Here is a 12,919-nt window from a genome sequence, read left to right on the forward strand (position 1 = left end):
AAAAATTACAGAGCAGCTAGTTTGACAGGAGCAGTTGAGTGATAACAAGGAAAAAACAAAAATAAGAAAATAGGTAATTACATAAATTATACAGTTGGTATCAAGCTCCGACGAGTGATCCGTTTCTTCCAGTATTTATTGTATTTATAGGTGGCAAGCCTTAATGAAAAAGTAAGTCTATTATTTTCTTTCTTTATTCATTTGTGTGTGTGTGTGTGTGTGTGTGTGTGTGTGTGTGTGTGTGTGTGTGTGTGTGTGTGTGTGTGTGTGTACCACAGGTTATTTTTGACCCCCTATTGCAGGCCCCACATTCAAAACCTGATTTTTTTTTTAACAAACTGAAATACTGCAAAACTTCAATATATACTCCCAAATTAAATGATTAGTTTGAGTAAGACTATACCATATCTCATAAAGTGTATATTTTTTGCCTTAATCAATTTGTCAAATTGCCTTAATCAATTTGTCAATTAATCAATGTAGCAACAACAAAAAAGGAGCCTTTTTTTTCTGGGTCCTTCTCTCCCAGAAGTGATCCCGCCCCTCTGCCACTTTAAAGCCGCAGTGAGTCAGTCGGTGAAGAGTTAAAGGTTGGAGCTGGCAGCAGTCTGCCCTGCGTGTCCACGGTATTTAGCAGGAAAAAGTCAGACTCCTGCTCGCTGTCCCAAGCCAGGTTTGTGATTTGGTTTTGTGTTTTCGTCCTCATTTGGCCGCAGAGCCGCGACAACGAAGTAGCTCGTCGTGTCACCGCGCGCCTTCAAACAGGTACGTCACTGTGTCGTTTTGACGACGTTTTTCCATCAATCAGCAACACTACAGGTTGTTGGTTTGGTGATGCAACAGAGCTACTAAAGTGTCTGTGAGTTGCTCGTCTCACTGTAGCGAGTGTAAGACATTTTTTGGAACCTTGTTTTGTCACTTCAGCTGTATCCAGACATCACTTTGGAAGGTTAAGCCTAATGCATTGTTTTCTAATGACTCATAACATTTTCTGCAGCCTCTGGTCCAAGCGCGCACCCTTTTACCTCAAGTGCTTCATTTGATTCTGGGAGAAATTCAAAGGTGTATTTTTAGCTGCGCACCGCCTCGGAGAATTTATGTTTTAATTCTGAAAGCATTTTTTGGACGCGACTGCCCTTCGTGTTCACAGCGGGCCCTGCGGTGTTTCACCATCTCATTCATTCGCAGACTTGACTCATTCCCTGATTTCCTCCAGATGTGCAGAAGTTTACGTTTCCTGATGGCCCTACATTGTGACACTTCTGCACTCAGCACTGCCATGATTCCGCTGACACAGAGATTCACGCTTGTTCCCTCTGGTCAAGTTTAACTTGTTGTGACACCAGTACGTTTAAAAAAAAAAAAAAAAAAACCTTCTAGACTTTAAATTTTCCTCCTGACAGGCACTCCTTGAGATTTTTGTTAAAATGTAACTGTTATATCCAGGAAGTGCTGACATTACACCAGTTTTATTAGGCTCTACCTCAAGTCAGGGGGACGTCTGCCACAGCTGTGCTTGATGGCCAAGAACAATCATGTCTCAGGATTATCTGAGTGATGAATTAACAAGCTTTCCAGTTTGCCTTCCGCAGTTTCTAAGCACAACAAAATCAGCAAGTGTGTCAGAGTGGCCTGCAGTAATTTACATGGCAAATGATGGGGCCAACACATCCTGCTGTGCTACTTGGTGTGTGTGTTCAACACCATCACTGGTAGATAATGTTGAGGTTTATTGTTTTACAGTTGCGCAGTAGCTGTTGTAAAGAACTGTACAACTAAAACCCAGATACCTTATTCTTTTCTTTTTAAACCAAATGAGTAGCGAGTCAGATGGAGGGTCAGCTGTGGAGCCTCCCACCCCTCTGCTTTGTGCGATCAGGTGTTGCTCATTGCCAGATGATTATTGGCACCAAGCTGCAGCACATTTGCTGACTGCCAGGTATGCTGTCTTTTATCTCTCTCTGTATCGGGTCTCATTTCTTCTGCTCCTAAACTTATCTGGTTTTGATAGTCTGGCATTCCTCCTCCAAGGCTTAAGCATAAGAGGACTGTGGGCAAACCATCATTCTAAAGGCACCAATTTCCTCTTGTTCCTCCTCAGCTGGGCATCACGAGATCCCTTGCTCTGCTAGCGTAAGATTAACCTTAGGTAATTGCTCAACCTTTGGCCGTTTCCAACCTTTGGTCTGCTCAACGGTAGTCACGGGCTCTTTACATCCGCGCTTTAGCCAGTGTTCCCTCTGGAGCCGGTCCTTGAGGTATGTCTGTTAACTGGGTACGGCAGGATTTGTGGCTGTGAGGGCCCTGGTGGCTCTGTGGGCTTTCTGTTGTAGCTGATTGCCTGGAATTGCAAGTCTTCTGCAGTGATGATTTGACTCATTAGATGCGCCTGTGCTGTAACGAATGTAAATCATTTGTGTGGGTACCACAGATTGTCTAACTTCTGCTGCGTTGCTTGTTTTCTGGGTCAGTGGTTTGACTGAACATGGGTAGGCACATTTGGGATTTTTCTCCAGCATTGTTGATTTATTCTGGAAAACTTTTGATCAATCTGTGCAGTCGAGTATTTAGGTGCATAATGAACGGTCAGGATGGCGTTTATAAGATGTTAAACCACATAGTCTTGGCAGCATTGCATTTTTAAATATTCCACTTTAAGTAAACTATTGCAATGCATTATTGCATTTTAGTTTTGTTTTTTTTTCCCTTTTAAAGGAAGGTCAAAGTGTCTTGTGGTCTTGAGGTTTTTTTTTATTGGTCATAATGGCTTGTTTGGCTTGTTTCTGATGGGTGCTTTATATGGTTGTAAACATTTTATTGCATGTAGTTTAATTTGCTTCTGGGCAAATGAGTGAAGCTCTTAATCAATTTCTTAACTACAGCCTTACAGTCTAATGTCCCTTTCTTTTTTTTTTTTTAAGCAGACTTACCAGGAGTCCTTAATTTCAAGCTTATATTTTCCACCAATGCTTATCTCTGTCCACTTCACTTTTTCTACTCCAGACGAACTAAAAGAGAAGGATGAGTGGGTGTTAGGTCATATGCCTGGTTGACGCGTCTCTGCTTTGCAACACTGAGCTGCAGCCTGCTTCGCCTAGGATTGTCGCTTGTCCCGTAAAGTTGGACCCCTTCACGCGATGTCTGCAGAGGTGGAAAACGGTGTACCAGCAACCGCTGACCCAAGTTCCCCAGCCTCAACCAACAGCCCACCCCCATCTCCTCTGACGGCCACACCCAAGGGCCTGTTGAGAAAAGAGAAGAGGAAAGGTCAGTTGAATAACTTTATTACTGCCTTACTTAGGGCTCTTAATGAGCCAATTTTAAAGGGAGGGGAGTTTTTAGCATACCAGAATAAAGGCTTGGGTAACTCTACAGACCTCTCTCAAATGGTGTTAAAGGACCTTCACTGGGAATAAAGAGCTTGTGTAAATTCTAGGAACGCTAATGGATTTTAAACCATGAGTTAATATGATTTGTATGCCATTCCTTTGATTTGGGTGTGGCGGAACAACGAGGAGTCTTGAGATTTTTATTTTATTTTTAACACAAACGGTCTTTCTGTGCCCCCGGTTACTAGCTACACAGCACAACTACTTTCTGTAGTAATATTGATATTATATTCAAACATTACAAGTGTTTGAAATCTGACTTTTCAAACTAGAAAAGTTGGTACAGAGTATTGAGCTGCAGCGAGCACCTGCAGCCAGAAGAAGCTAGCAAACTAACAGGCTACAACCCTGACTGTTCTTGATGGTGAGCCAAGACGATGTTTAAAGACTGCTTGTTTGTCCTGAGAAATTTGTTTTTTTTGTTTTTTTTAAATCACTGTGTAGCAATTTATCGTGCGTGTATAAGATTGAATTTTCTGAAAAGTGACTATGTTGTGGGTTGGTCACTTGCTTTGCACGAAGAACCACAAGTCTTGCTAATGGAACATAACGAAATGCGCCAATATCTGAATTTTGTAGCTGGGCTTAAATTCCTCATGCGACAAGGAGGCTTGCACAGTAAAAAGACTTTCACACAAACATTTTGATCGACTTGTGTGTCAGATATCAATATTAAACTCTGTAGTTCCAGTTGATTTAGTACCTGTAAAACTGTAGTACTGGTTTTTGTTTTATCTGAAAGACTTGTGACCCATTACGTGCCTTTTGCAGTCTTGGTCCACTCAAGGTCTGGGTAATGAATGGAGCCTACAACAGGATGTGTCCTGTCTGCGTTTACAAGCAACGATTACAGTCGATTTCCTGTTTTCCTGTACTATGCGGAACTGAACTCGTACATTTTCTACTAGCAGGAAGTGGCTCAGTTACTCCGGGCTGATCAACGCTGAAATTAGAAGTCAGAATAATTAAAATAGGACGTCATATAATGTCTTTGGAGCTTATACACAATTGATGTAGCATTTTTGGTCTGTCTGAAACTGCTTGTCAAAATGTTAAATATGTAACGGTTTAAGCGCATAATAAACATTTTTCTGTTTTTAGTTGTGGAGAAGACAGATGAGTACCTCCTGAGCAGGTTTCAGGGGGACGGTGTGAGGTACAAAGCCAAGCTCATCGGTATCGATGACGTCTCCGAGGCCCGTGGAGACAAAATGTGCCAGGACTCCATGATGAAGCTCAAGGTACGGCATGACAGTCGGAACTTCAGCTGGAGTCAAATCTTTTTTTAACTTTTAATATTGTTCCTGTGTGCTTGTGGTGGACTTTATGAACAAATTTCCTGCAATGGAACAAATTTTAATTTTTTATTTATTTCTCCCCCCCCTCTGCAGGGGATGGCGGTCGCTGCTCGGTCCCAAGGCAAGCACAAACAGAGAATCTGGGTCAACATTTCCATGTCTGGTATAAGGATCATTGATGAAAAGTCGGGAGTGAGTCTAGTTTAATGTTGCAAGTGGAGGATTACTATTTGCATTTCAGATAACTCACTGTAAAATTCCCCCGTTCCCTTTTTTATCAGGTAATTGAACATGAGCATGTGGTGAATAGAATCTCCTTCATTGCCAGAGATGTAACGGACAACAGAGCGTTTGGATATGTATGTGGGGCTGAAGGACAGCATCAGTTCTTTGCCATAAAAACAGCACAACAGGTAACGACATGAGCAGTAAATCTAAGATTCACACAGGCAGCACTGAGACTTTTGTTTTCTGTGGAATCACACAGGCAGAACCTTTGGTCATCGATCTGAAAGATCTTTTCCAAGTAATCTTCAACACGAGGAAGAAGGAAGCAGAGTCCTCAGAGAAGGTAACATTTTAGCTTTAAGCTGCAACTTCCTCCGCCTCCCTCTTAAAGTTGGGCACTGTCTGTATTTCTTTGTGGAGGAACAAAACAGTTTGTCTTAATCTGGCCTAGCTGCCAAGATACAATCTGTACTGCATGTACCTCCTGAAAATCAACAGTGCCTCTCGATGTTCTGTCAGGGAATCTCATTCTTCTAGTTCACTGACCAGGTTCATGTCGGCAAAATTTATTGAAGGTATAATCATTGACATTGTAACTCTCTTCCCAGGCTCAAAATGGCTCTGCAGTTGCAGAGGTAAGCTCGCTAAAGCTTCTTGTTTTCAGGAAAGTTAGACTTCCTCTTAATATTCTCCTCTCTCTCATTAGAATTGTGACAATAATGAATCAAAGCCTGCACAGGTAGGAATTCCTATGTGTCTGGGATTTATTTAAAATTTTTCTTTCCCCGTGTGTGTTGGCTTTAATATTGTGTTTTAATATCCAGCCGGCGGAACAGCTCGACCTTTTTGGAGACATTAAAACTCCCCCAGACATCAGGGCTCCAGAAGTAAGTTTGCAGCTGCTGTGTCATCTCTATCTGGGCAAACTCTATTTTTGGAGTCATATTATGGCAACTTAATATTAATACTTTGTATCGGTGTGTGCCACTGTCTTTTTGTCATAACACTTGCTAAAAATCCAATTTGAAAAAAAAAATGACTTTACTGTTTTTTAAAAAAAAATTTGTAATATTTAAACATCATACTAAAAAAATGTTCTGGAGGTAATCGACATGTTTAAGAATTTGGGTAATTCACCTTTTACCAATCTTATAGTTTGTCTTAACCTTAAAGCTGCTACAAGTTTTACTGTTTTTTTTTTTTTTGCTTTTTTTTTTGAAAACCCCTGAACATTTTTAATATGCTACTTCAAGAAACGACCAGTGTTTTATTTATTCAACAATGATTGACACAAACAAAAATAAAATGTTGGGTGCATGATTTTTTTGATTTGTTGCCCACATTAAATCGAAGATATTTTTCCGAAGATCAATAAAACCTTCTGAAAATATTCCTACTCAAACTTCCAAATATTGAGGGGGGGAAAAAAAATCTTTATGCATTTTATTGTGGTTTTCAGTACTAAATATAGAAAAGTGCATAAATGTGAAGTAGGAGGGAAAACTATTGATAGGCTTTCAAAAACCTCCTATATATAAAGTGTAAATTTGTCTTTAGCTCTCATTACTCCTTTAGAAGATGCCTATTGGTTAATGGTCCACTAGCGTGTGCCACTATATCCATGCAGCTGTTTTTTTGACTGCTTTGTATTCTAATCTGGGATCTTTGGCAAGATTAGAAAATTATAATTTAATTGTTTAAAGAATTAAGATTATGGTCTTAAACTGTGCAAAGCTGGTGGCGATTTGGCCAATCTGGTAATTGCTGAATGCAAATGCACGTCACACTGCTGTGATATTTTCCTTCTACTTTACAGTAACACCAGACTGTCCATCACATAATCTCAAAATTCAATTGAAAGCCTTTGTGGGCACATAATTCTAGAGCTTTTTAGTTTTTGGTCCCCTCTCTACACCCCTAAAGTGTGTTTCTGGCTTAATTGCCAAATGTATTTGCACACCGATATGTTTGGTTAAAACCTTTGACTTGTAGCAGCTTTAAATAACCTGTCTCTCACACAATGTGATTGTTAATATGCACTCTCTGAAATTGATTTATTGATCTCTCTTTCTCTCACTGTCCATGTTAACCAGGAATCTAATGACATTCTGTTGCTGGACTTTTCTGCTGGAGTTGACAGCAATCAAAATTGCATAAAGGATGCCTCTTTTCTGAACTCCCTTGGCCCTGACTGTGAAGCACCCACACATTCTAAAAATACATCAACTTTTGGCTACTTTCCTGCTCCAGATAGTGATCCATTTGGCGACGACCCCCTTTCTAGTCAACCCAATAGTTTTGTACCTCATAATGCACATCAGTCACCTACGAATAATCTTAACGTTACTTCTGACAACACCGTTAAGACAAATCTTAATAGTTTAAATGGAGAGACTGGGAAAAATCTGCAGATGAACGAACTATCTGGTAAATCAATGATACTTGCACTCAATAATGGACAGTGGCCACTAGGGGGTAGTATAACACAGGGGACTGGGATAACGATGATGGATGGGAATGAATGTCAACAAGGAATCTTGGCCAAAAACCCATTTTTTGACTCTTCTTTGAAAACGTCCCCCGTCTCTTACAACATAAGTAACCCAGAAGCACCGGTGACCCATAGCAACGACTCTGTTGTCATAAGCCCACCTCCACAGAACTTTAAGTCTGGACGAGGTCGAAGGAATGCAAAGGTGAAATCACACAGCCGGCAGAGTTACAGCGGGGTTGCATGAGGCTGGGGTTTACATCTAACTTCACCTTTTCACGGTTCTATTGGGTACAAGGACAGTTTGACTGTCTGCGTGTAGATGCAATGCAAGGCCCGAGTGACTTCTGAATCTTTCAGGAAATGTTCTTTATCTCTGCTTGCACTGGTGGTTTGATCCGGCTTTGAAACACTGCATTTTGACTGTGCTGCTGAACGACCACTTTTTTTTTTCTTCCTTTTTTTTCACCTTGGCTCTTAACCTATTTTTCTAACATTCATGCTTCAAGTGACTAAAGAGCACTGGTAAGTGTTGAAGCATGCTTACACATCAGTAATCAGGGTTTTACTTTGAGCATGCTAGATTACATTTCAGCAGTTTTGGGTAAATATTTTTGCAATTCTGTGTTGTGGACAAATCCCTCATTGGCATCTTATTTTGTGTAACTAGGCTGGGTCAAGTGATCTGTTTGGCGCAGACCTATTTGGTGCTTCTTCTGAGACATCTCCACCTGGCCTTTTCAACAATACACCTACAAATGTTGTTCCTTCATCCATGGCTGCTCTGGGTAATTAGCTTTGTTTTCTTTCTCTCCCCAAGTTTGGGTAAATTTACCGTAAACTTATTTATTTTGTACATCCAGGCAATCTTCAGTTGGGTCCACCAGCAACAAGTGTACCTGCTATGGGCATGTGGGGTTCCTCCCCTGCTCCAGCCACAATGTACCACATGCCTGGAATTGCTGCTCCTGGCCCTAGACCCAACTTTGTGCAACCAGCTCCCTTTGCTGTTGCCATGCAACCCCCCGCCTGGGGTCCGCAGGTGGCACCCCAGTTCAGTGTCCCACCCCTCTCTCCACCTCACCTCCAGTGGGCTCAGCCGGCTGCCTCCAATCCCTTCCAAACGATGGGAGACCAGGGTCCGTCACGCCCCGCTCCGAGGCCGCCTGCTAAGGAGACCCCGGCCCGAGTGGAAAACAGTGCCTTCACTGCTTTGGATCCTCTTGGAGATAAGGAGAAGAAGAGTGGGAAGGACATGTTCAAGAACTTCCAGCTCGCCAAACCTCCCGCTATCCCAGCCAGGAAAGGGGAACTTGCATCAAGTGCTGCTGCACCCGCCACAAAAGAGTCTGAGGCATTCGATGAATACTTTTCCAATAAAGTGGGTGTGGCCCAGGACGCTGCAGACCATGATGACTTCGACATCGGTCGGATGTCTTCGCTTGCTAATAATGGTAAGATAGCTCATGGTTTTAAAATAAAGGAATAATTTGGATTTATTTTTTGAAGTGAGATTGATCAGTAATAGTTCCCATATCTGTTGATGATGCAGTATGGGATTGACGACGATTGATGACGGGCTGTATGTACCCTTTCCATTGGGTTTTTTCACATTTGAGCTGAATTTCTTCGGGAGGTTTTCAACCAGGCCAATCAGGGAACCGAAGTTGTGAAATTTTTTTTTTTCTCTCTCTAGAGAGAGTGATTGGGTAAAGTTGAAAACTTCAGAGACCATGCTAGCAAGCAATCGTTTCTCAAGTAGAGGATCCAGAGCCCTTGGTTAAAATGTAGAACAAGGGGCTGGCCTTTTATCAGGCTGGCCTGATGTCTGGTTATGTTGTATGTATTGACCAGATCTAATCAATGCATCTTGAGTTTTAGATGAACTGGAAAGTAACAAACATACCGTCATTTGTGCTGTTGCATAATTATTGAATTGTTCAAAACTCCTTATTTGGGTCGCTAGTTAACCTTTCAGTACTCCAATTACTTTTCTCTGAAATCACAGCACATAATGGAGTCATAACTGGCATTGCCTTCATGCAAACCATTTTACAGTACATTCTAAGAAACCCAAGTTTCTTTCTAGATGCTGCAAAGCAAGTACCTGTGCAAACTCCTGCTCCAAGTTTGACTCCTGGCCTCCTTGATGCCGCCTTCTCTTCTGCTCCAGTTCCCAACAATTCAGCACAAACGCTGGGGCAAGGCTTCGGTCAGGACATGTTTGATAAAGCCTTTGGCGCCCCAGATCCTAATCCTTTTGGAGCACCCATGGTAAGGAAACTTGATCAGTAAGATGTTGCATTCTCTCAGATACTCTTGATGATGAAACACATTTCTTTAGCAGAATACAGTTGCTCAGGCCCCTGGTTCCTCAGGTGCCTTCGGAGATGCATTTGGTAATCCTTTTGCTTGACCACAGGTTGACGCATGAGTAAGTACCTGTTTGCTTGTTCCTTACTTCATAAGGGAACAAACCTAACGCCTTTTTTTTTTTTTAATGCTTTACAGTGAAAGGAATTACAGGGGCAAACAAAGCTCTCCACCTCTTTATCTTCAGGACAAGCTGCCATGTGCAAGACAATCCAAATGAACTTATTCTTGTCCCTGAATCACCCTTTTTTTTTTTTTTGTCTTCAACACACCAACCTTTGACTGTTGTTCCTGTTGACTGATCCACTTGGTAAATGCTTTGGTATGATCTTCTGATGAAAGGGTTGTGATGTTTAAATGTTCACTGCCAATGCTATCTTTGTAAAAGAAATAAATCTGAAATTATGCAGTAAATTGTTTGATCTGTTGCTTCCTTCGCAATGATGCAAAGAATCAAGAATTACAATTGGCTTTTCTATCCTACAAGAGGTGAAGTGAGTTGACTGGCTTGCTCTCTGAGAACATGGACATTTGTATATAGATTTTCTTTTTTTTCTCCTACATTTTAGAGCTTTAAGCAGTCCTTCAGTCTAAAACTTGTCACTAATATTTATGGAAGCATCTTGTTAAATATTGTAATTTTATAGAAATCAGTTTGTCAAGTCAAATTTTACAGATCATGATTTGTAAAAGTAAAACATCGAAACGGGCGATCACTTTACATCACCACTTTGTGACAAACTATGCACAAAACTCCTTCCTCTAGTCTCTGCACTGTGACCTGGTTGAAGCTATTTGTCTCAAACCACTGCTACTGATAAGTATAGAAAGTCTGCATTAAGGTGTGATGTCTCTGGTATATGTGCACCGACACACCAACATAATGCATGCACTTAGAGAAACATTGAGTTTCTCTAATTGGTCGGCTGTTGTGGTTTTAACACAAGTTCTGACTATGTTCTGTCAACTGTAATGTTTCATCAAATACAGTCAGTTCTGCTCTGAGAGACATGCCGTCTACATAACAGGGAACCAAACTGAAGTTAAATCATAAACACAATTTCAATTATTCTGACAGCCTTGCTTTCTTAGATTTTTTAATTTTTTTTTACTGCTGTAAGGATGAGCAAGTGTCAGTTTGTAACTACAGAAATTGTTGCTGGATGAATGTTTTTTTTATTTTTTATCAGCATCACTAGCAAAATACTGCAGCAGTGCTTATCTAGAGCTGCATCTTTCAAATTCAAAGTTTCATTAATGTGATGGACGAACACAAAGTCGAATATTGTTGCTTCCCTTTTTTGAAATCAGTAGGGTGCATTCATCTTTGCTTTCTCTTACTGATGTCTCACAAAAAAAAACTGCATCCAATTGCGATTTTAAAAATACAGAAATGGTTGGGATGAAATTATGTTTGGTACAATGGCCCAGTTAAAGTCTAAGGTTTTGTGTTGGTGTATGGAAACCAGCTATTTATCTCTTGTGTTTATGCACCACTTTGCGTTGGTCTAATAAACTTCAAAACACTGAAGTTTAAAGGGTTATGGGAACTTTCTGCTACGCAATTTATCATGACTTTATTTTATTCAGTTTCTATATCTTTCCTATATAAAGTCTTTGGTTGTAAAGTTAAATCTATTGAAGCCAGTCAGGCAGGACATGAACTACATTTTGAATTAACAGCTTGGCAAGTTTCAGTTTTGGAAACAATTGAGGTTTTTCCGTGTTGTAAATTGTATCGACACAGAAAAGGTTGTTGATGCAATTAACTGAACAAGGCTGCATTGTGCTTTGTTGAAACAATACAAAATTCACTGGAGAAAATTGTTTGCACATCATTTGCTCAGTTGTATAATACAGAGTCCTAATAATAGACTTCGGTAGCTGAAAAATAACATTTACCCTAGCTTTTTGTTCTTCAGAAGCTTCAGTTTATATTAGAAAATAAGTGTAGCTTGATAAATATAAATTACAAGTTACTTTACATATTGCTGAGTGAAAGTATTGTACTTTTTTTTTTTTTGTTCTGAAATTGTTTAGTTCCTGTCTGGAGTGATTAGTCATAAAAGATGAGTAAGAAATGAGTCTTTTTTTTTTTTTGTCATTAAAAAAAGATGAATTCAAAAAAGTGTGAAACATGACTTGAGAACTGGTTTCATAAAAAAAAATGCACATGTGCATTTCAACAACAGTTCCTATTAAATTTGCAACATGGCATGTTTATCAGATGTTTGTCACTGACCACTCAAATTGTAGAGGCCAAGACACTAAAATTTGTGTATTAAATAGAAAACATTTATAAATTACTTTTCCATTGTTTTTCACTGCAGATAATATTTAAAAATGCATTCTCTGACATAAAAAAAGACATTTAAAACATGCCTGAAACAAAAAGCACATATGATGGTGGTAGAGCACGTCAACCAGTTGTTGCAAACAAAACATTTTAGTTTCCTTCTTGGGAATAGACAAGATTATTCACAAAAATGGATTTAATAAATGACTGAATTCCCAGATTTCCTTTTTTTTTGTATAGAAAATCTGTGAATAAGCCCTTTATTGCCTATCCAGTACGTTCAGACACCAACTTTAGCATCATTAGCAGCTAACAGTTAACCTGTTGCACTATTTTCTACTTTCTGCTTTCTGTCTTGTGTGTCACTTTATTGTTTTTTTTTTTTTCCTCCCGGGGAAACCCAAATGCCTTACAAACAATTAAAAGTGGCAGGGAAGTGTGTTTGAGACAGCTAGCCAAACGAGATGAATGTCAACACAAGCTAGCAAAGCAGTAAATGCCACCTCCATAACTTCTACTGGTAATTAAAACAATCTTTCTATATCTGGTATAATAATCACTTTAGCTTAATTTGACATATAAAGTCCTATATTGACTACAACTGTTAATACAAGACAGTGTTGACGTTAGACATCTTTCAACTCAATATTCTGCCAATAGATCCTGTCACTAGTGGCCATTTAAAAGCAAAGCAGAAAAGGACGGAGTTCAAATTCAAAATCTGGCTGTTTATGAAAGAGGCCAGGTGTCTGTAGTGACCGACACTAATAAACATAATAACAGTACTGATCTACGGCTGCATTTAGGTAAAAAAATATTACTGAGGTACTTGGTTAGATTTCTC

General features: G+C 39.9%; 1 protein-coding gene across 9 annotated transcripts; it reads left to right on the top strand.

The window, feature by feature from the left end:
• Nucleotides 1-559: 559 nt before the first annotated feature.
• dab2 (DAB adaptor protein 2) lies at nt 560-10,193 on the top strand. Of its 9 annotated transcripts, none has more exons than XM_028025440.1 (15): nt 560-765; nt 3,004-3,267; nt 4,491-4,630; nt 4,781-4,879; nt 4,969-5,100; nt 5,175-5,258; nt 5,524-5,550; nt 5,622-5,654; nt 5,740-5,802; nt 7,009-7,611; nt 8,077-8,194; nt 8,270-8,860; nt 9,496-9,680; nt 9,751-9,840; nt 9,918-10,193. In XM_028025440.1, exons 2-14 carry the CDS (start codon nt 3,138-3,140, stop codon nt 9,820-9,822), a joined length of 2,277 nt encoding a protein of 758 aa, XP_027881241.1. In that variant the 5' UTR covers nt 560-765; nt 3,004-3,137; the 3' UTR covers nt 9,823-9,840; nt 9,918-10,193. The 9 variants fall into 9 exon arrangements, with proteins under 9 accessions (XP_027881241.1, XP_027881244.1, XP_027881246.1 ...); XM_028025443.1 differs by having other exon boundaries at nt 9,933-10,193; XM_028025445.1 differs by having other exon boundaries at nt 9,751-9,828.
• The last annotated feature ends 2,726 nt before the right edge of the window (nt 10,194-12,919 follow it).

Source organism: Xiphophorus couchianus, chromosome 8, assembly GCF_001444195.1.
Source record: "Xiphophorus couchianus chromosome 8, X_couchianus-1.0, whole genome shotgun sequence".
In the NCBI taxonomy this organism is placed as follows: domain Eukaryota; kingdom Metazoa; phylum Chordata; class Actinopteri; order Cyprinodontiformes; family Poeciliidae; genus Xiphophorus; species Xiphophorus couchianus.

Bases quoted from the DNA above. Each gene is read 5' to 3' on its own strand.
- dab2 (XM_028025440.1), top strand. From the start codon at position 3,138: ATGTCTGCAGAGGTGGAAAACGGTGTACCAGCAACCGCTGACCCAAGT. The intron at 5,101-5,174 runs GTAACGACATGA...GGAATCACACAG, and splicing joins CCATAAAAACAGCACAACAG to GCAGAACCTTTGGTCATCGA. The intron at 5,655-5,739 runs GTAGGAATTCCT...TTTAATATCCAG, and splicing joins ATGAATCAAAGCCTGCACAG to CCGGCGGAACAGCTCGACCT.